At 43.1% G+C, this 23,586-nt stretch overlaps 1 protein-coding gene across 4 annotated transcripts; it reads left to right on the top strand.

The window, feature by feature from the left end:
* The first annotated feature begins 1,541 nt into the window (after positions 1 to 1,541).
* Positions 1,542 to 22,795, top strand: CHMP7 (charged multivesicular body protein 7). Of its 4 annotated transcripts, none has more exons than XM_035139449.3 (10): positions 1,542 to 1,895; positions 7,572 to 7,746; positions 9,558 to 9,743; positions 10,925 to 11,058; positions 12,625 to 12,673; positions 14,846 to 14,965; positions 16,222 to 16,320; positions 17,444 to 17,504; positions 19,052 to 19,237; positions 20,955 to 22,795. In XM_035139449.3, the coding sequence occupies exons 1-10, from the start codon at positions 1,606 to 1,608 to the stop codon at positions 21,020 to 21,022; spliced, it is 1,368 nt and encodes a 455-aa protein (XP_034995340.3). In that variant the 5' UTR covers positions 1,542 to 1,605; the 3' UTR covers positions 21,023 to 22,795. The 4 variants fall into 4 exon arrangements, with proteins under 4 accessions (XP_034995340.3, XP_088513947.1, XP_088513945.1 ...); XM_088657821.1 differs by lacking the exon at positions 1,542 to 1,895 and adding an exon at positions 2,638 to 2,682; XM_088657819.1 differs by lacking the exon at positions 1,542 to 1,895 and adding an exon at positions 2,677 to 2,794.
* The last annotated feature ends 791 nt before the right edge of the window (positions 22,796 to 23,586 follow it).

Genomic DNA, 23,586 nt, shown 5'->3' on the forward strand with positions numbered 1-23,586 from the left:
CGCAATCTTACTTACTTATATGAAGAAGTGTGCATGCACACGAAAGCTCAAACCAATGACAAACTTAGCTGGTCTCTAAGCCGAGGTCATCTGACATCACCTTGCCGACAAAGGTCCGTATAGTTAAAGCTATGGTTTTCCCAGTAGTGATGTACGGAAGTGAGAGCTAGACCATAAAGAAGGCTGATCGCCGAAGAATTGATGCTTTTGAATTATGGTGCTGGAGGAGACTCTTGAGAGTCCCATAGACTGCAAGAAGATCAAACCTATCCATTCTGAAGGAAATCAGCCCCGAGTGCTCACTGGAAGGACAGATCCTGAAGCTGAGGCTCCAATACTTTGGCCACCTCATGAGAAGAGAAGACTCTCTGGAAAAGACCCTGATGTTGGGAAAGATGGAGGGCACAAGGAGAAGGGGACGACAGAGGACGAGATGGTTGGACAGTGTTCTCGAAGGTACCAACATGAGTTTGACCAAACTGCGGGAGGCAGTGCAAGACAGGAGTGCCTGGCTTGCTCTGGTCCATGGGGTCACGAAGAGTCGGACACGACTAAACAATAACAAGCCGAGGTGCTGCTGGAAGGATTTTTAAAATTTTGTTTTTACTTACGATTGGTCAGAGAAAGCGGTAAAAGATCCTGTGGAACCAAAGGGACTTTGCTCCAAGGTGCGTGGGTGCAGGATCGCAGCGTTAAAACCCGGGACGCGCTGATTCAATTAATCATTTACTACCCGCGCTTCACCCTAAGGTCTCACACTACTGTACCAACATTAAAACACGTTATTTAAAACAGTGCAAAACAATTCGCAACAAGGCGGGTCCTAAAAATGTGTCGGGGGTATGTATCTTCGGATCAAGGGCGGTATATAAATTTATGTAATCATCATCATCATCTGCCAGGCTAAAGAGGCGCGTCTTTAACGTGGAAGGCTCCAGAGAATAGCGCTTCTTCAGTAGGCTGGGCTTTCTGTTCTAACCTACAAACGATTTATGAGTTTTTTTATAAAAAAATATTATTATTGGACAAGGATCTAAACTACCCTCTGCCCCTAGCGGGACTACACTGCTGGTTTGTCGTTGTGAGCCGCTGAGTCGCACAGTTTGCACGTGCAAGTTGCATCCGGACCTGTCTTTGCCTTGGAGTTTTTCGTATCTGCTACCCGAAGGGATGGCAGACAGCGCCGGCGCCGGTGGGAGGGCAGTTTTCGCCCCTTTAAAACATCTCCCGCTTTCCCGCCCCCACGAAAAAAGCCTGTAATCGCTTTCTTCCAGCGCTAACTCTTAGTTTCGAGACGGAGAATTCACCGCGAACATGATGGATTTTATTATTTGCTACGCATAGCACAACCTGCCTATGTGGGGTGGGGTGGGGTGGGGTGGCGGAGGGGAGGGTAATCGCACAATAACCCGGAGGCTCCCGCTGCACACAACCGAATCGCACCTCTACACTTTTCTTTTCTCCGCATTTGGATTCCCGCGAAGCGCCTCGCCCCTGTGCGCATGCCGGACGGTGTGGAAAGGCGCATGCGCCCTCCCACCGACGAGGAAACGTTTGGCCGAGCGAGAGGAGATAGGCCGCGTCCGAAGCCGGGGGCTGGCCTAGATGTCTTCCCCGGAGGAGGCGCAGGTTGCGCCGGCCGCGGAGGGTGACCTGCCCCCGGAATGGGAGACGGATGAAGAGCGCATGGCTTTCCTGTTCTCGGCCTTCAAGCAGAGCCGGGAGGTCAACGCCACTGAGTGGGATAGCAAGATGGTCTTCTGGAGCGAGCTGGTGCTGAAGTGGGGGCGGCGCCGGGGAGGGATCCGCACCTGCCTGCGAGAGCTCCAGCAAGCCTTCGAGCGGCGGGGGAGCGTCCCCCTGGGCCTGGGCACCGTCCTGCGAGAGCTGCTCAGGTACCGCCCCCCCGGGGGTGGCTTTTCTCGGCCCCCGCCACCTCCTTTCAGTCTGCAGCTGTGCCTCTGAGCGCATGCAGAGTGAAGTTATTTCCCTGCTGGGAGACCCGCGCGCGGAGGGAGGGGATTCACTGCGGTGGGTGGGTGTGCTTCTAGAGGGAGGAGGAACAAAGGACGAAGAAAGAAGGGGGCAAGATAACACTTGTTGTTTGTTTATTACCCAAACTTTTCCCTATTAGGGACTCAAGGCGGTTTGCAGATAAAAATAACAGCTAAAGAACATGGGGGAAATCCCACAATCATTAAATAGCAATTAAACAGTTACATGAGCAAAACTATCAATATCTATAGCTCTCTATGTATCTATATAAGCTATTAAAATATACAGATAAGTACAATAAAAATAGCACAGCACCAGCTGTTTCATTAAAAGCAGTCAGTTCCCAAAAGCTTGTTGGAACAAGAAAGGCTTCACCTGCTGGCAAAAGGACCATAATATGTGATTTAGTAACCTATTAGTTCAGTTCTATTTAAACATCCATCAAGGCATGACTGCATATTAATGTCAACCAAAATATTTATGTTGATGGCTAGCAACTCCGTTCAGCTCAACTCTTTGTCAAATAAATTAAAAAATTCATTCTAGTAGCACCTTAGAGACCAACTAAGTTTGTTATTGGTATGAGCTTTTGTGTGCATGCACACTTCATTTTGTTTTGACTACGGCAGACCAACACGGCTACCTACCTGTAACACGGCTACCTATTTGATCTGTGTCAAATGACAGGTAGGTAAGATCAACACCAAAGCAGCGTTGATTTTTATAGATGCAGAGAAGGCCTTCAATAATATTTCATGGAATTTTATGAAAAATTTGGAAAATATGGAGGTTGGACAAGGTATAACAAATGGTATAAGAGCAATCTATTCAGAACAAAAAGCTAAAATTATTGTGAACAATGTGGTCTCAGATGAAATTTGAATTGAAAAAGGCACCAGGCACCCTCTGCTTTTTATTACAGTCCTGGAGGTTTTGCTGAACATGATAAGAGAAAATGAAGAAGTGAAAGGAATAGTAGGTTCGAAGCAGTATAAATTAAAAGCCTTCGCTGATGATTTAGTATTGACTTTACAGGACCCGGAGACCAGTGCAGTAAAAGCACTGGAACTGATCCAAGAGTTCGGGCAGCTTGCAGGATTCAAATTGAATAAAATAAAAACCAAAGTATTGGGTAAAAATTTAACACCAGATATTAAATTTTCAGGAGGTTACAGGTTTGACATTTGTTAAAAAGTTGAAATACCTGGGTGTAAATATGACTGCGAAGAATATTAATTTGTTTAAAAATAATTATAATAAATTATGGAATGAGATTAAGCATGACCTAGAAGGGTGGTCTAATTTGAAATTGTCCTTAATGGGCCAAATATCAGTGATAAAAATGAATGTATTGCCAAAAATGCTGTTTTTATTTCAAGCGTTACCAATTGTTGATAATGTGGGTTGTTTTAAGGAATGGCAAAAGGTTCTATCAAAGTTCATATGGCAAGGGAAAAAACCAAGAATTGAATATAAACTTCTCACAGATGCTAAAGAAAGAGGTGGTTTCTCCCTGCCAGATTTGAAGTTATATTTTGAAGCTGCAGCCTTTTGTTGGATGAGAGATTGGTTTTTGTTAGAAAACGCTGATGTAGATTTGGAAGGTCATGATAATGTATTTGGATGGCATGCATATTTATGGTATGATAAAGTCAAGGTCCATAAAGGTTTTAAAAGTCATATTATTAGAAAATCCTTGTATAATGTATGGATCAGATATAAAGATTTGCTTGAACCGAGAACACTCAGATGGATTTCACCTTTAGAGGCTAAGATACAGAAAAGACTGAATATGGAAACCAAGTGGTTAAAATACAAAGATATTTTGGTGGAGGAAGGAGATCATATCAAATTAAAATCTTATGAAATGTTGAAGAATAATCTAAACGATTGGTTACAATATTATCAAATTAATGAAGTGTATAAAATCGATTAAAAAGTTGGTTTTCTTTGTTTTTGTGTATTTTGTATTTTTTGTAGTTTGTATTCTTTGTATGTTTCTGCTTTTGTATTTTTGTTTGTTACAAATAATAAATATATTTAAAAAAACAAAACAAATGACAGGTAGGTAGCCGTGTTGGTCTGCCATAGTCGAAACAAAATAAAAAAAAATCCTTCCAGTAGCACCTTAGAGACGACAAACTTAGTTGGTCTCTAAGGTGCTACAGGAAGGATTTTTTTTATTTTGTGTTAGTTCTCTCTTGCTTTTTTGTTTCTCTGTAAGGTACTTAGGGAGCCCTTTGCCTAAAGAATGTGGTTAATAAATAAAATTAACTCTGCTGTTGTGAATAAAATTAGCCAAGATTTCTGGCCATATGAGAATTTTACTGGTCTTTAACATCATTATCATCATCTTCTTCCTCCTCCTCCTCATCTTTAATATTCTACAAGGCTCTTGTTTTCCTGCCACTGCTACTCCTCCAGAAGCTGGTGTGCTTATCTTGTAGGCATTTGAGTGATCTTTGCATAAAAATTTCATGGACTTTAGCCCAGTTAGGGAATGCACATAACGCGCTGGCTAAACAAGTGAAAGGAGAGCTTGTGGATAACTCAGCTCTGCTCTCCCTACAGGGTCCCTAATGTAGTAGCTCTCAACACCCTCCAACTCTTTTAAGGGCAACTATAGGCTTTAAGGTGGCACAAAATTGACTGACTGACTGACTGACTTACTCTCCCATTCTTTTAGGGCTAGCCATTACAAAACATTTTATAATATATATATTTTTAAGAAAACAAAGCAATGAACAAACATAACAAAACTTGGCATATTAGGGAGCTATAATATCCCGGTCCCAAACTGTTCTGAGCTTTGTTTACATCTGGCATCAGAAGTCATCTGTGTGATACCTTTCATATATTATTGGACTACCGCAATTTTTTCTCAGGTTTTAGATCAGGGACCCCAAACTAAGGCCCAGGGGCCGGATGCGGCCCAATTGCCTTCTAAATCTGGCCCGCGGACAGTCCGGGAATCAGCATGTTTTTACATGAGTAGAATTTAAAATGCATCTCTGGGTTATTTGTGGGGCCTGCCTAGTGTTTTTACATGAGTAGAATGTGTCCCTTTATTTAAAATGTGTCTCTGGGTTATTTGTGGGGCATAGGAATTCGTTCACATTTCCCCCCCAAAATATAGTCTTCCCCCCCACAAGGTCTGAGGGACAGTGGACCGGCCCCCTGCTGAAAAAGTTTGCTGAACCCTGTAGGGACCCTCTGTCTCATGGGCTCACCAGGGCTCCCCATTTGGCCCACTAGGCTATTCTGGCTAAGCCACGCACACCAGCTCGGTGGCACTTGCAAAATTCTGTGAGTAGTATGTTGGGAGGCTCTCTACAAGCACTGACAACCAGCTAGTTGAACATGCTTGCAGGGAGCTCTGTGCTGTGCTTTGAAGGCCTTATGAGGAACGGTTGAAGGAGCTGGGTATGTTTAGCTTGGGAAAAAGGAGTCTGAGAGGAGATATGATAGCCATCTTCAAATATCTCAAGGGCTCGAACCAATGGCCTCAAGACAAGAAAGGAGATTGCAACCAAATATCAGGAAGAACTTCTGACAGTATGAGCTGTTTGACAGTGGAATGGACTCCCTAAGGACTCACCTTCCTTGGAGGTTTTTAAGCAGAGCTTGGATGGCCATCTGCCATGGATGCTTTAGCTGAGCTTCCTGCATTGCAGGGGGTTGGACCCTTGGGGTCCCTTCCAACTCTACAGTTCTGTAAGGGGAGATAACAGTCGAACATCCCAGCCAGATCCAGCTCCCCACCCTGTCCTGGAGAGTGATCTGTCTTAGCGTGTTTATTTTACAAGCTGAAAACTTGGACTCCCATGTTTGCCTAACGTTTGGAGTTGGTATCTATTAATTGTTTCTAAAGAGCTTATGAAATGGAAAATTTTCTGTGGCGAAAATAAACACTGGAAAATGTTATGCCCCACATTACTGCTTTTCAGCCATTTCCAATAATAACGGGATGAAACAAACTCACTGCATTGAGATTGAGATTGCAGCTTTTAGTATACTAACCTGCTCTGTCAAAAAAAGTTCTTCTGCCATTATTTTAAAGTTCAACCTTATTTTACAGACTAAACTTAAATCCCCATGCACTCACTTTCCTCAGCATCTTTCTCTGCGGGTGCAACGGGGGCATGCCCAGTATTTTCTTGTGACCCTGATATATTGTCCCTTATTGCTTCCTGCATTTGTTCCCACTTGTTGTTCTTACATTTTGATAATCGAAAGGTAAATTACAAATATCAGGAAGTAAGATACTCATGTTAATATTGCATACATTATTTGTATACATAAATTGTTTTAAATAACTTAATTGACTGAATAAATAATAACTTAATTGACTAAATAAATAAGAACTTAATTGACTAAAGGTTGATAGGTGCAATACAATAATAAATAAATAAATAAATAAATAAATAAATAAATAAATAATGTAATACAGTATTTGTACCCCGCCCATCCAGCTAGGTTTCCCCAGCTACTCTGGGTGGGGGATATCTCAATCTTCTTCGATGTGAAAGAATAAAATGCATAGCCTGTTAAAAGTTAAAGTTTCACTGTGTTTTCTATGTCTCCCATTGATTAAAAAAGGGTTTCTGTTCCTCCATTTCATTATTCTAATAAAATGTGAACAAGTTCCGTTGTTCCAACTGTTAAATACCTGATATTAGTTTTCCCAGCCCCCCCAGCAACAATGTTTCTGTGTATTTAGCACTCAAATATTTCTTGGTCTTTTCCAATGGCCTATGTACTGCAGACCTATACTTAACTCCGAAGTCCCCATAGTACAGGGCGAGTCTTTTAAAAGAGGCCCCGTGGAACATGTGTACTCTGTATCCACGGGGCTTCTTTTAAAGGACTCACCCTGTATCAACCTTTTACAGTGGTAGTCTCACTTTTTAAAGACCTGGTGCCCATCTTTAATCCAAACCTGTAAGGTAAAGGTAAAGGTAAAATCCAAACCTGTACTTGGAGGTAAAAGGTAAAGGGACCCCTGACCATTAGGTCCAGTCGTGACCGACTCTGGGGTTGCGCGCTCATCTCGCATTATTGGCCGAGGGAGCCGGCGTATAGCTTCCAGGTCATGTGGCCAGCATGACAAAGCCGCTTCTGGCAAACCAGAGCAGCACATGGAAACGCCGTTTACCTTCCCGCTGTAGTGGTACCTATTTATCTACTTGCATTTTGACGTCCTTTCGAACTGCTAGGTTGGCAGGAGCTGGGACCAAGCAACGGGAGCTCACCCCGTCACAGGGATTCGAACCGCCGACCTTCTGATCAGCAAGCCCTAGGCTCAGTGGTTTAACCACAGCGCCACCTGGGTGCCTTGTACTTGGAGACCCATTCCTTATTATTATTACAATATATTTGCATGGTGGTAGTGCTGCTGTTGCCCATCTTGAAGACTACTGTTTTACAGTATCCTCTGCATTTATCATACCCATACTTCTTCAGTACAAGACAGCAGTAGCATGGCCGTCACAGAAGGCTGATTTTTGTCAATTTAGGTAAGTATTCCCTTTGGCTTTGCTGAAACTCACAGCATTTATATATTGCTCTTCCCTCAGACGTGGCAAATTGCAGAGGGAATCTGACTTCATGGCCAGCGTAGACAGCAGCTGGATCTCCTGGGGCGTCGGGGTCTTCATTCTGAAGCCACTGAAGTGGACCCTGTCTAGTGTGTTAGGTGACAGCAAAGTGCCAGAGGAGGAGGAAATTCTGATCTATGTGGAGTTACTTCAGGTAGGCTTTCTGATGCTTGGCGATCCCATGTCATGAGGATGTTGGGGAGAGCTGATGGTTTCTGTTATGCAATGGTAAAAAATATTGCTGAGTGTGTGGGAAACACTTGAAGGGACCTATAGCTGAAGAGACCCATAGTTGTTTTTGATATACAGTGTTACCTCAGTTTTCAAGTGTCTTGGAAGCCGAATGTTTCGGAACCTGAACGCCGAAAACCCGGAAGTAATTGCTTCCGTTTTTGAACGCGCCTCAGAAGTTGAACGGCTTCCGCTGCGTTTTTTCCTTTTTTTCTCCATTGAGTTTGCTGGCCGCCCTTTGCGCCTCGGTTGTCGAACATTTTGGAGGTCGAACGGTCTTCCGGATGAATTACATTTGACAACCAAGGTTACCACTGTATGTTCAGGAAATCACTCAGAGGATCCCTCATGCAGACATACCCAACAGTTCATAGTGCTGTTGTGGATTACCAGGAATATGGATATTTAATGAATGTGTACTGCAAATTCTCCTCATGCTTTTTCAGAGCTCTCTACCATACTTGCAAAGGATTTCCATCTTTATACCTTATTGCATTTCTTGATTAGTTTTAAGTTCAGGTATCTGCTCCCTGTGGTTCAACTTGAACCATGTAAATATAGTTTGGAGTGGCGCTTTCAATAATTCCCGGATGTCTTCAGTCAAGTGTAATTTACAGTAAGCCAGCCAATCACTATGGCTTTAACTCAACATTGCACTGCGCTAAGAACAGCATATATCTTTCCTATTCAGTATCATCTTACTTAAATATTCAAGTGACTAATTTTTGAAAGAAGCCTATTTTCTCACCTGTGTAGGTTGAGAATAGAATAGAATTATTGAATAGAATTTTTGCATTGAAATTTGTGATCATATTCTGCCTGGGAATCAGTAGGAATCCTTCAGAAAGTGAAGGAAGAGCTGTAGGCCAGCTCACTTCAATAAACATGTTCCATTATATATTTGAGGAAGCAGAGAAATCTGCACCAGATTAGTAGTTCTCCTTGTCACCCTACGACCCTCAAGTGTTATTGTATCTCTGCTTTAATATTTAAAAGTTTCTCATTTGCTCTTCACACCCAGAAACCTTAAAGATGAAGATAATCTTAGGAAGTAGCAGAGTGAAAATTAATACTATTTTTTAAAAAATCATTTTTATATTGTTCTGCTGCTGAAAAAACTCCCCCAGGTTGTTGGTTTGGGGGTTTTTTGGTGTTTTTTTTTTTTGAGATCAGTAGTAAAGAAGATAGTCCTTGCTCTCAGGCTTTCAACCTAAAATACATGATACAGTAGGGGAAAGGGATGAAGATGTAAAACAGGTGAACTCAGCAACTTGTTTTTATAGTTAAATGGCTCTTATAATTGCCAGCTTCAATAGAAACAATTTGGAGAAAGGAGGAACCAAAGTGAGCTGGCCGCTTAGCAGAGTGGCCTTCCTTCTGGTCTTTCCCTGTGCTGGCCATAGTTGTTCTTTAACTGCATACCTTATTTATTAGACATGCGTGCTGACCTAAACTAACTGTTTATTTACTGCAAGCTAGAGACCAGAAACAGGTGGGCTACCAATTATCTAATGATATTCAAATCTAGTCTGTAACTGAACAGTAAAAACAACCGATCTAAACTGTGGTGGGCTCTGTACTGTATTGTGAATGAGGTTTGAATGTCATGTGTAGCAATGCCTTGCCATTTCTAAGTCAGGTTAGGATATTAAGCAATTCTGGCTTAGTTTGTGCATGGTACCCACAACAGAGGCAGGGAATAAAGAGTTCAGTGCAAATGGTTATTTTCTTTAGGAAAAGGCAGAAGAAGTGTATCATCTCTACCAGAATTCCACGCTTTCTTCACACCCTGTGGTTGGCCTGTCAGAGCTGCGTTCCCTGTGCACTAACATTTGTTCGGACGAAAGGACGTTCTGTCTGGTGCTGCTGCAGCTGCAGAAGGAGAAAAGGGTCACGGTGCTGGAGCAGAATGGCAATAAGGTAGGGTTTCCATATTTTGAAGAGCAAGAAAGAGGACACATTTGCTGACTTCTACTTTTAACTATGGATTGCTATGATGAGATTCATTTTACATACCCATGAAAAAGAAGACATGTCCTGGAAAAAGAAGGATATATGGCAACCCTAATAAAGAGTTAAAATGTGAGTTGCATTTTTGAGAGTTGTGCTGTCTCTGAATGGAAATAAGTTGGGCCAAATAAAGCCAGTCTTCCATTTGCCCTGTGCTCACTCATTCGGCAAAAGGTTTCCTCCTCTAAAATGAAAACCCAAAGGCAGCATTAAAAAGGGAAACATGGGCTTCTGGGCAGGGGAAGGGTTGGTCATATCCTCATCTATAATATACTGTCAATATATATATATAATATACTGTCATCCCACCTCCTCCAAATAATTCTGAGGTTGTGGGAATTTGAACTTATTTGGCTATGACATATGGAGTGAACATCCTAATAGTTGAAAAGGCTTGGTGAGGATTGCAGAAATGCAGTGGAGGTCTTCTATTTTCTTATAATCGTACTTCAGGCAGTATCTTGTACTGCCCTGAAATTACAAGATAGCTGATTGAGGAGGGATGGTGGGGTCTACTATATATACTTTAAAATGTGGTTCATAATTTTACAGAACTTAGATAATGTGAGATAGTCAGTGTTTCACAAATGAAGACAGAGACATGCTTGTAACAGCGTTGGTGCAAAAATCATTGACTCCCCAAACCTATGTTGCTGAAATGTCTTCTCTGATGGCTGTATTCACTTATTCTTCAGTACACTTCCCTCTTTAGATACCAAGCTGATGTTTGTTCTTTTGGTTAGAGATAGGCTAGAAAAAACACACGTTATCCTACAATTTGTTAGCAACATATTCAAATAGGAATGACAGCTTAAGCACTACATCGTGCCTTAATGGTCATGCATGTGCTTTTACATATTTGCATTAGAGATAAGATGCATCCACCTTGCAGCTCAAATTTTAATTTCTGTCAACCAGGGAAAAAGATGCTGAAACCTGAAGAAGTCCAGCAACTCTAATAAAGTATCTCTAAAATACAAAAATAGGGACATATACTGGAAAGCAGAAAGTCTCCCTGGGAAATAAGAGACAATTGGACCTTAAGATGATGGGATGAGATCTTACTATGTCATAATGAAATTCTCTTTCAGATAATGAAATTTGCTCGAGGTCTTCATTCCAAAGTATCTCCAGTGAATGATGTTGACATTGGGGTTTATCAGCTCATGCAAAGTGAACAGCTGCTGTCTCGGAAAGTGGAGTCCCTGGCACAAGAAGCAGAGAGGTAATATGGGGTGTGTGTCCTTTACATCCTTAAAGCTGTCAGTTATGTCACAACTCATGCATTGCTGAGCTGTGGTCCTTCAGGCAAGGGGCATCTTTTAATCAATTTTTATTAAAAGTTTTCCGCCAAACTAATTTAGAGAAAAGAGAAAAGAAAAAAGGAAGAATAAGAATATAAAGAAGAAAGAGAAGGAAAAAAGAGAGAAAGTGAATACAAAGCCCTCTATCAGAATTATATCTTGACCTTTATTCCACACACAGAAGAGTGAACTCTCCCAGCTCTCACCTGTGTGCTTCTCCTTCTTTCCCCAGCCTCCCAACGTGGGAGAGCCTCTCTACCCTGCTCTTCACACAGGGCCCCCCCCCCATCTTCCGCCCATCACCTTCCTGTGTGTATCTTCATTAATCCAAAATAGGGAACTTCAAAAAGCAAAACATAAATGTAGATAGAATTAACCAAAGAAAAACAAGAATTGGAGATCATAGAAAGAAAAGAAAAAGAAGGGCAATTGTGTATATGACAGTTATTCAAAGTATGCACTCCAGAATAACAATCTAACTGTACTATACAGCTGTTTCTCAGTCTACTGTACTAGGTGTTATTTTCTCATTCTTCCATTGTGGACATCTCAAATTCACCTTTTCCTACTCAAAAGTCAAAAAATAGCTCTTCAGTTATTATAATTAAATGTCTTAAATAGTCCTCTAATCTAATAGGATGAATTTTCCCCCAAGGGTTCCGAGAAATCTAAAAAGCGTAATAGTTCATATTTATTTGCTTGTTGTGTCTTCATTACTTTGTACTCAGTTCCATATATTTCAGTCCCATTTCCTGTTGACCATGCTTATTCTTAACTTAAAGAAAAAAGGGGAAATCCTTCTACTTTTTCCACTTTTCATCGAAACCAATTGTCAAAAGCTTTGAGGCTTTTTCTTCTTTATTCACTTCAATTTGTACACAAGGCCATTTCTCTCTCAGTGCCATCTCTGGTTGTCTCTTAATGTCCATGTTCATACATCCATTCATTTCTTCCGGCATCACAACAACATATTTCAATTCATCATCTGCTGCTATCCATTTTGCCTTTATCTTCTCATATTCCATCAGAAGAGGTTCCATCTCTTTTTCCACAGGTCCTGTGTGTTCTTTAGTCTGATGCGTCTCTGATCCAATCTCTTTTAATGTTCAATGCATCTCAGCTCTTAATTTTGTCAGCTGTTCATCCAGCAGCCACTGCATGACACCAACAATAGATGAGGCATTTAGCGTTGCCTTTTGCCATATTGGGTTCTATTCATCTCCCCCTTTGGCAGTCTCTGTATCCAGGAACTTGTGCATGTTCAGGCAAGGGGCATCTTCACTGCTGAACTACAGTTAAGGCATTTGACCTGGTTTTTATAAAGCTGCTTTATAAAAGGGTACAAAAATATGAGAGATCTACAATTGCTTCAGTAGTGATACTGAGATGCACCACATGTGTGGGGCTACAATCTCCCATCAGTCTAAGAATGACCACTTAATACGTAATAAATAAGAAACTGAACTGCTTACACTTTGCTTTTGTAGATGTAAAGAGGAGGCCCGGAGTGCATGTAGAGCTGGGAAAAAGCAGCTGGTAAGTCCTGTGTTTTCTTAACTAAGCAACCCAAAGTTGTGTGGGATGTGTACGTCCAAAGCCAACCTGCTTCAAAGGTAATGTGTTTAGCACATAGGTTTAGCACATGGGTAGGCAAACTAAGGCCCGGGGGCCAGATCCGGCCCAATCGCCTTCTAAATTCGGCCTATGGACAGTCTGGGAATCAGCATGTTTTTACATGAGTAGAATGTGTGCTTTTATTTAAAATGCATCTCTGAGTTATTTGTGGCGCATAGGTATTCGTTCATATTTTTTCCCAAAATATGCTAGCCATAGCCTCCAGAAGATCAAAAGTGATCATGAGGTTCTGGGCAGGAAGTTGAAGCAATTAAATGCACAAATTTTCATCTCATCTGTCCTCCCAGTTGAACGACGTGGCCCAGGGAGAGGGTAAAATAGGGGAAGTGAACAACTGGCTTCGCAAATGGTGCAGGCAGGAACCTTCTAGCGCAAATGGTGCAGGTTGTGGGTCCCCTCTAGCGCTATGATTCTATGTTGATTGGTCAGAGTTCAAGGTTAATCAGGTGTTTCTGCAATATCTTAGAATCATAGAGTTGGAAGAGACCACGAATTCCTATGTCCCACAAACAACCCAAAGATGCATTTTAAATTAAAGGACACAAAAATATTCAATATCCAAAAATATTCAATATCCAGTCCAACCCCCTGCCATGCAGGAAACACCATCAAATCATTCCTGATATATGGCTGTCAAGCCTCTGCTTAAAGACCTCCAAAGAAGGAGACTCCACCACACTCCTTGTCAGCAAATTCCACTGTCGAACAGCTCTTACTGTCAGGAAGTTCTTCCTAATGTTTAGGTGGAATCTTAGGTGGAATCTTCTTTCTTGTAGTTTGAATCCATTGCTCCGTGTCCGCTTCTCTGGAGCAACAGAAAACAACCTTTCCCCCTGGGCACCACAGTTCAAGGAGGATACTGACAAGCTGGGACGTGTCCAGAGGATGCCTTATGAGGAACGGCTTAGGGAGCTGGGTATGTTTAGCCTGGAGAAGAGAAGGTTAAGGGGTGATATGATAGCCCTGTTCAAATATATAAAAGGATGTCATATAGAGGAGGGGGAAAGGTTGTTTTCTGTTGCTCCAGAGAAGCGGACATGGAGCAATGGATTCAAACTACAAGAAAGAAGATTCCATCTAAACACTAGGAAGAACTTCCTGACAGTAAGAGCTGTTCGACAGTGGAATTTGCTGACAAGGAGTGTGGTGGAGTCTCTTCCTTTGGAGGTCTTTAAGCAGAGGCTTGACAGCCATATGTCAGGAATGCTTTGATGGTGTTTCCTGCATGGCAGGGGTTTGGACTGGATGGCCCTTGTGGTATCTTCCAATTCTATGATTCATTTTGTAGTATGGGGTCTAATGTGTCTTCTGTCAAAGTATTGCTTCGTTTATAAAAATGTTGTGCTTTCTTGGGTGTTCAGAGCATAGTCTCTTCTTTCTTTAGCTAATAGAACTATTACTTTACCTGTTGAATATTTTTGGTGGCAAGAATAATTGTTACCATTCAATGATAGTGTTGAAATAAACAAAACCCTCTTCCTTTTTTTGCTTTGAGAAACAATGCTGCCTTACTTGTACCACTTAGGCCAGGCTTAGGCACGGTCTGGGAATCAGCGTGTTTTTACATGAGTAGAATGTGTCCTTTAATTTAAAATGCATCTCTGGGTTGTTTGTGGGGCATAGGAATTCGTTCATTCCCCCCCCCCCAAGTATAGTCTGGCCCACCACATGGTCTGAGGGACGGTGGACCAACCCATGGCTGAAAAAGGTTGCTGACCCCTGACTTAGGCACTTCAGAAGAAACATACACACAAAATAATTGTACCGGTACTTTCCTCTGCCTCTACAGTTTCAGGACTTTTCTGTGTAACTTGCTAAATGCTGTGCATTTCACTCTCCAGCTCCGAAATGCACATTTAAAAATAATAATATCAGCAACAGGGGCAATTACTTCTCCCTCTCTCCCAGCAGCTAGCAGACAAATGCAGTCTTAAGGATTCACTTAGCTGGATCAGCTTTGAAAGGAAGACAACCACTGTGCATGTCCTCCTGCACTGAGATGACTGTTTTAAATAGGGAGTTATTTCAGGCTGCTCTTGATGGCTGATCAAAACTGTGCCTTTATGTTCTTAGGCGCTTAGGTCTTTGAAGTCGAAACGAAGAACAGAAAGACGTATTGCAGAACTTCACTCCAAGCTGGACGTAGTACAAGGCATCCTGGACCGGATCTACGCCTCTCAAACAGATCAAATGGTATTGCTTTACTTGATGTGTCTCCAGTGACTCTGCTTTGCTCTGTTTAATTTTTCTGTCTAAGATTTCTGCTTGAAGAGCTGCTTTATGTTGGAAATACACATTCTTTCCACTGCAGTGTTGACTGATTTGTCAGTCTGGGACTTGTTCACACACTTCTTACCCCTTGCAGCTATAATGGAGGTAGCCAGTGTGGTACTGTCCACGTATTACAGTCCAAGTCAGCATGACAGATAGTCAGGCCTGATGGGAATTGTACTCTAGCAGCATCTAGAAGGCATCACGTGGTCTTTCCTGAACTCAAGTATTTCTTCCTTTCTATCCAATTCTCTTTCTGACACAGAGCATCTATGGCTGGTTGATCCCCATTTGCCTGTTGCTGTGTCACTGCTGTTAGCAAGCTGCCTCAGTAGACATGTTTTTCATTCTAGAAGCTTTATGAATTATAAGCTTTAGACATTGGCAGTAGCAGCTCTTTTCAGATTTACCCAGTAACTTAAACTCACATAGTACTTAATTTATAGGGTAGGATATTTATTGGTGTACATACACATCATCAGTGAGGAATTGCTCAGTAATGATAAACATTTCCTTGATCTGGGAGAATTAGCTGATTAATTTTAACCAAGCAGAAGCGTGCAAAGCGTAAAAGGAAATGGAATTGTGTGTATGAAACGCAGCTTAGGAAGTCATGCTAACCTGGTCTCTCACTGGGTTCACTTTGCATACTGAGCCTCAGTCTAGGCCTAATCAGGCCTATGGCAGGGAGGACCCATGAATGGCTTCTGAAATACGGACACGTGAAGATAGGGGAAAGGAGCAGATGTGGAGGCTACAATTTGTAGTGAAAGTACCTCTGGAAGACAGGCTAGGGAGCAAGCCTGGTGGGGAATCCTGAAGAAGAAAGAACTGGGTGGATTGAAACTCCTTTCAGAAAAATGTTGAAGAAAGCAAGTCAGAGGTCCTGAAAATGGCTCCTCTGCAAAAGTTCACTCTGCCAAGCATATGGCTTGCAAGATATTTCAGTTGAGATTACAACCTTAACTCCCTCATCTACTTTTCCATCAGGCCTCAAGCGGCCTCCTGACAATGTAAATCCAACTGAAGCCATTTTTAAAACCATATAGGCAATATTGAGGTGGAGTGCCTCCGAGAATCAGTATTATTTATTATTTATTTAGAGCATTTGTACCCCGCTCTTCAGATTACTGAAAATACTTGTAAAATAACAGGCTGTTCTCTTTCCTCCCAATAAGGTATTTAATGCTTACCAGGCTGGAGTTGGAGCTTTGAAGTTATCCATGAAAGATGTCACTGTGGAAAAGGCAGAGAACCTGGTGGATCAGATTCAAGAGGTATTATAAAGAGGATGTGCATGTAAATTACTAATGCATCAGTTGAAAAACAAATCATCTCTATACAAGTGTTAGTTAAATGAGAAGCACATTGGTGCTGCAGGTTGCTTCTTAGCTTTCTGTTAAGTGGTTTCCATATCTGCCTTTGTTTAACCCCTCTTAGCAGGCTTTATTTCAGATGCCAGGGTGGTGTAGTGGTTAGAGTAGGGGTCAATGATCTCCCTCCAGTCCTCTGTCTGCCCCTTCAGACTTTCCTCGATCTACACCCCTCACTGGCTCCATCATCCTGTGGTTATTTTGGAATCTGTCCTTGTACTGCAATAATGGAGAGATGTAAGTTTAGAACCCTCTGAACTGTTTGTGACTAGACTGTAGTCATTGGAAGGTTGCCCATGAGGGAATGCGTCCCTCAGGCTTGAAAAATGTTCCCCAGCCCTGAACTAGAGTGTTGGGCTCAGCTAGGGAGATCCAGGTTGAAATACTTGCTCACCCATGAAGCTTGCTAGATTGCTGTGGACAAATCACTATGGTCTAGCTCAGCGTTTCTCAACTGCTGTTCCGCGGCACACTAGTGTGCCGCGAGACGCTGGCTGGTGTGCCGCGACGTGCGGCGACGAGAAGGGCGATTTGCATTGTCACGTGCCTGGCGGCCGCCAATAGTCAGCACTGACCCGCCGGAAAGCAATATTTCTCCTCTTTCCCAAAGCTCAGTGCAAACGAGCCTGGCGGCCACCAATACACATCACTGACCCGCCGGAAAGCAATATTTCTCCTCTTTCCCAAAGCTCAGTGCAAACGAGCCTGGCAGCTGCCAATACACAGCGCTGACCCGCCGGAAAGCAATATTTGGCAAGTGTTTCTTACAGTCATAATTATAATATAGGGCGGCACAGAGTTAAATGTTTTAACTTTTTTAATGGTGGTGTGCCTCGTGATTTTTTTCACGGAATAAGTGTGCCGTGGCCCAAAAAAGGTTGAGAAACACTGGTCTAGCTTAGCCTGCTTTGCAGGATCATTGTGGGATTAAAATGAAGTAAAATGAAGGATTTGATGTGTGCCAACTGAGCTCCTTGGAAGGTGGATTAAAAGTGTAATAAATGACAGTATCTGCTGTTTTTTTCAGCTTTGTGACACCCAGGATGAAGTAGCTCAAACCTTAGCAGGAGTTGGAATCAATGGCTTAGGTGAGTCCAAACTCTTAAGCCGCCAAACCCTTCTTGTTAGGTTTTCTAGCTTACAACCTCATCTTCAGACATTTGAACACAGTCTTCTTCAAATGGTAGTGCTGGTGAGCATGATGGGAATTGTAGTCCAAAACATCTGGAGGACAGTGGTCTAGCATGGGTTGCCAGTGCCCTAGGCAAGGCAAGTATTGTGCCCCCTAACCTGTGAGGAGAAGCAATCCTACATCACAGGATTGAGGGAAAAGTTTGCGGAGTCCCACCATGCGACCATGCGAGAGTCTGTCCCTACTCTGCACTTGAGGGATATGTGGCATCTAGGACCAACTGCTGACATCACAGGTTATGGTGAGCACAGATTAACCCTTCAGATGGGAGAAGCACTCCAGTGGTGCAAACCTTTCCCTTGTCGGCATGCACTCTGCAGAAGCTCTGTGGCTCCTTTTCGTGCATCCGAGGAGAGCCCCACGCTTGGAGAAAAGGTGGTAGTGACAGTGGATTTGGTTTTGAAGAGTGGCACATGGCAGCAGAGTGCCGGGCCACCAGGGCTGTCCTTGAGTGGGCTGGGCAGCACCATCCCCACTGGAGTGGGCTGAAGCGAGTGGGAGTGTCTCTGCCAAGGCTCAGGACAATGGGCGGAGGAAGCTGGCAGCAGGCAGGCAGGATGGAGGTGCTGGCTGCCACTCAGCCATCAAAGCGTCTTCATGCAGCACTGCTGCTGTTGCTAAGCGGAGCCATGGAGCAGCGACAGGACATGCATCCATACCTCCTGAGGCTGGGGTGCTGCCACCACTGCGAATCTTGCTGCCTGCCTGCCTGCCTCCCTCCTCCTTTGACAAGGCGCTCGCAGCCAGCTTGTTGCTGCCTGACAATGAGTTGAGGTGACCCACTTGTAGCTTGCGCTGGTGCAGCAGACCTGGGCTTGAATGGGAGAAAAAAGTGAACGAGAATTCCAAGGGTCCAGTGCATGTGTTGCGCACAGTCATGTTTCCTCCCCTCTGCACACACAGAAGGAAGCCTTGAGGGCTTCGTCCTTTCGTCATAGTCCTGGCAAGGATCAGTTTCGCGAGCAGAAAGAAAACTTTGAGAAAGGAGTTGAGCCGCCACAGCAGCTGAGGCTTGGAGGTGGGGAAGCATCCCTCACCCAGCTTGTCACCCAACACATACTATGTGTTGAGGAGACCTAGTTGGGACAGGCTGACAGAGTGCCTCTTGTGGTCTGTAAAAGGCAAGAATGAGGTGGGTCCCATTCCCAACTGTAATATATTGCCACTATTTGAAGATTTTATTGTTAGGAAAAACAACAAGAGCGCATTCTCAGTAGGGCTGAGCAGAATGAGAGAACCTTCTTCAAGTTCTTGCCCTTCTTACAGATCTCAAGAAGCTTACAGCTATGTGTCCTGGAGCTGATCTCTCCTGTTGAGCATGTCTTCTAATCCTATGTGCAGTTAGTAGGGAATAGGCACTGTTGAACTCTGTGGGACTTGATTCTGAGTAAATTCACCAGGAGCCCAAGATGTATGTTTAACTGGAATGTATTTGTTCTCCAGTATCAGAAGCTGATGCCGAGGAACTGGAAAAGGAGCTGGACACTCTTCTCCTAGACTCCTCAAAAGATCTTCTGGACCTGCCTTCCGTTCCACAAAAGCCATTGTTTCCTAAGTCCGTTGTGCTTCCTAGCATCTCAGATGCTGAGCTTGAAGCAGAGTTGGAAAAGCTCACTCATTCAGTTGGAGGTATGTTTCTGTAATACTGTTTTCCAGAGTCTAATGTTGCCTCTTTGGGACGCAGGTGGCGCTGTGGGTTAAACCACAGAGCCTAGGGCTTGCCAATCAGAAGGTCGGCGGTTTGAATCCCCACGACGGGGTGAGCTCCCGTTGCTCGGTCCCAGCTCCTGCCAACCTAGCAGTTCAAAAGCATGTCAAAGTGCAAGTAGATAAATAGGTACCCCTCTGGCGGGAAGATAAACGGCGTTTCTGTGTGCTGCTCTGGTTCACCAGAAGCGGCTTTGTCATGCTGGCCACATGACCTGGAAGCTGTCTGCCAGCTCCCTCGGCCAATAACGCGAGATGAGCGCCGCAACCCCAGAGTCGGTCACGACTGGACCTAATGGTCAGGAGTCCCTTTACCTTTTAATGTTGCCTCTTAATGACCCAGTTTGCAAATCCCAGTAAACTATAGCTAATTGACTACCATGAATGTGCTACTTGGCTTCTTAATTAATTCATTAATTCCACGCATTAATGCATGGAAGAAAGAAGCCACAATTTCTGGCTTTGCATTTATGTCCGAACTGGAGGTTGTGGTTGGTTTTGCTAGCAAACCACAATCTGCAGCCATGATTTATTCTTGGCTTACTGAAAGTGATTTGTTTGAGCAAAACAAACCACAATCCCTGGTTTGGACATGATGCACAACCAGGGATTGTGATTTGCTTTCCCTTCAGCCTAGTGGGGAAGAGCAAAGGTGGCACAGTCAGCATGTTTGTGGTAAACTATTGTGACATGCAAATAAGGCCAAAATACGTAGAGATCCCATCAGCAGACTCCCTGCAGAGTTATGCTCTCTTTCTTCCCAAGTGTGTTACTCTGGGCTTCTTAGCTAAGTTGATTGCATGCCAGTACAGAATTCTTTTTCTAGAGGATAGTCTGCTTCTTTGGATAATTAAAAGGACCTGAATCTTTTTCAGTTCCACGCCTCTCTCTAGCTTACCTGGTAGTGTCCCTCCCACTCCTATAGCTCCTTGAGAGCCAGTATGGTGTAGTGGTTAAGAGTGGTGGACTCGTAATCTGGTGAACTGGGTTTGTGTCCCCGCTCCTCCACATGCAGCTGCTGGGTGAACTTGGGCCAGTCACACTTCTCTGAAGTCTCTCAGCCTCACTCACCTCACAGAGTGTTTGTTGTGGGAGAGGAAGGGAAAGGAGATTGTTAGCTGCTTTGAGACTCCTTAGGGGAGTGATAAAGCGGGATATCAAATCCAAACTCTTCTTCTTCTTCTTGTGTTACACAGTCATCTCATTTACCCTCTGAGAATAATATTGGCTGCTTCTCTGTTGCCCTTCTTAGGATTTAAATCTGAGCTTGGGTGCAAAGGTGCATGAAGGCTAGTAGGCCAGGCATTCCCTGGCCACAGGTGGGAGGCCTACCCAAAGACTTGGGTGTGTAGTAGATGTGACCTATTGCCATAGAACCATACGGGCAGACCTTCCTGCTTTCGAGCTTTGAAAAACTCTTATATCCAACAAAGAGCTGTTTAACGGGATATGCATATACTTTGTTATTCATGTAATTGTCAGGGGAAATGATGCTTTACAAAATAATAAAGAAGACAGGCCTCTTCCCCACAAGCTTAACAATGTAAATTTTAATTGAGTGTAGGCATACTGTACTTAAATTTGTTTCTACCACGGTTGCAAGTGTGTTTGACCTTCTTCCTTTTTGCATCATTTACAGGATTGGCACTAAAGACTGACTCAAAGGCCTCTGAGCCCAAAGGAGCTCTGGAACTGGAACATCTCTAATGACTCAATACCACCTTCGTGCTAGGATGATGTCTTAAATTTTGGTGATTGGAACTACAAAAGTAACTTGTGGAATGTGGGCTTATGTCCCCTCCTTGCTAGATTGCACTTTTGTAAGAGACAGGATGTACCTGCCATGACAATCCATCATCTTTCAAACAGATCCCAACTGCTGTTGCTGTTGTCTTTTCAGTGCCAAACTACAGTGTCTCCAGTTGACATGTTCACCTGTGTTGCCAGTCATGGTTGCCCTTCCCTGGCAAGTTGACACTCCTGCTGAGATTTTAACTTGTCACACAACACCCTGAAGGCCCTCTTTCCACTACATGAAACTGAACCTAGTTGTGCCAGCTTTGGGGAGAATCAGAAATGCAATAGGATCACAGCTTTCCTGGCATCCAGCTGTTCCGTGTGTCTGTGCAAAACACTTGCTGCACGTGAGAAAGATACTGTCTCTGGTAGCTCTCGCTGGGCAACAGGCACACAAACACACACACATGTTGATGGTCTTTCTGTTCTTCTTTATCTGTGTTTGCACGATGTGGACAACATAGATGTGTGACAGTTTTATTGTAGGAGACTTTTTGTTGCTGTTTCCACAAGGGGGTAGTATCTGCAAGCACAAAATGCCACTTAACCCCTTTCCAACAACAGTAGTGTAGCCTTAAATGGGACCTGCAAAGGATTCTAAAATGTAGGGGTTTAGGGCTTTTTGTTGCTGCTTGAAGATTATAATCTTTTGATGTTTAAGAAAGTACTTTTCAGTTTACCTGTAGGAAGAGCAGGTAACATTTATATTCTGCTTTGGTGGAATGCTCCCTTTAATACTTCTGATTTAGGGTGAGCTTTTTAGCCAGAAATTTACAGATGATGGCTTCATATCTTCTGGGAGGCTATTCAATCATGTATGTTGGAAGACCTTTAAAAATGGCAGAGCTTTGGATTGATGTATTTCTTGATGTATTTATTGAGGAGAGTTGCTGTTTCCTATTAACACAAAAATGATGGAATGCAGGATGGAAAAGCTAGTGGGCAAGTGCTAGTTAGCTTATTGAGATGACTTATTCATCTGGGGGAAAATGCAGTTCTTGCCCTCTGCAGAACACCTGTTACAAAGTAAATTATATTCTGAGTAGAACCATTGAAGTGAATTAACCAGAGTTAGTCATGTCCTTTAACTTCACTGGGTTTACTCTCAGTACGTAGGGCTAGCATTGGATGCAGCGCTATGGGGCAGCCCTGCACTTTTTCTGGATGGAAGTTGTTTTCTAGCCACATTAACTGCAAGAGGAAAAAGTGGCATTTTGCTTGTGTGTCAGTGTGCTGCATGAAGCACACAGGTGGTGGGAACCAGTTATATAATGAGAAACTGTGGGTCAGTAGTGGCTGTTGGTAAACTTGCAGCCTATTCCAAGACAGAGTATACACTCTAAGGCACTATGGTCTGGGTGGTGTTTGCTGTTGAGCAAGCTGTGATTCTGGAAAAGTGAAGCAAAATGGTTTTTTCAAGGAAGAGATCTGCCTAAATTGGGGAAACAGCTGGCCTTGCCTCCTCAGTGTGCTGTGCTAGAATCGATACTTTCCTGATTTCCTGCAAGACACTTTTTATGAAGGCACATGGCAAATGGGAGTTGCATTGAATAATTTTAATGCTATAATGTTCATTTGTTAGAAAAACGGTTAAGAGAGGGAGGAAAGGTAATCAATATTTAAAATAACCAATTATGTAATAAAGGGGAGGAAAGACTTCAGTTCCTCTCTATTGTTGTTTAACATGCTTCATTTTGCATATTATTTTCCCTTCATGGTTTCGTTTATTTGAAGCAGACTGCCCATTTAGATATAATGAACAGGGCTTGGAGAACGCAGCCCTTTGAACAATCAGCATATTGGATTTCATGACGCATCTAAACCTTTTCTTCTCTCGTAATGAGATCTCGTCTGTTGTCTCTAACTGGAATTGCTATTTACACTTTGTGGTGTTTGTTTGACTATTACCAAGTTCTGGAACTATTTATTTCCCACACCCAGCACCAGAAAACACCAGTCCATAGTCTCCATCTTGGTAATTTGTGGACATTGCCAAACAAAATTCATTTGGGCTTTTCCTCATGGATATTCACTATTTTTGCACAGGCTATGCCCACCTCCTTCTTCAAAATTTTAGATGCAAGTCTTCATTTCATAAGTTGTGCTTTTTCCTTTGCTACTTTTGGACAGTGATCCTCATTACAGATGCAGGTTGATTTTTTTTTTGTACAAAACTAAAGGAAAAAATGATGCCTCAAAATTGTGGAACGCTATAGGAATGTTGAGTCTTACTGTGAATCACAGAAATGTCTGGGTTTAGGTGTGCTGAAAAGAGTTAGAAAGCTGACAGCACTCCTGGTTTCCAGAGCTGAACTAAATGTGATGTGTGGTTCATAGTTCAGCATTGCATAGCTTCTCTTTCACAGATAGCTGAAGTGGGGACCTCTGAACTGAAATGGAGTCGTAGGGGGGGGGCGAGAAATTTTATTAACCCTTTGCTCCTGCTCTTGTTGACCTGATTGGAATTGTGCCTC

This window comes from Zootoca vivipara, chromosome 14 (assembly GCF_965207765.1).
Source record: "Zootoca vivipara chromosome 14, rZooViv2.hap1.1, whole genome shotgun sequence".
Classification (NCBI taxonomy): Eukaryota; Metazoa; Chordata; class Lepidosauria; order Squamata; family Lacertidae; genus Zootoca; species Zootoca vivipara.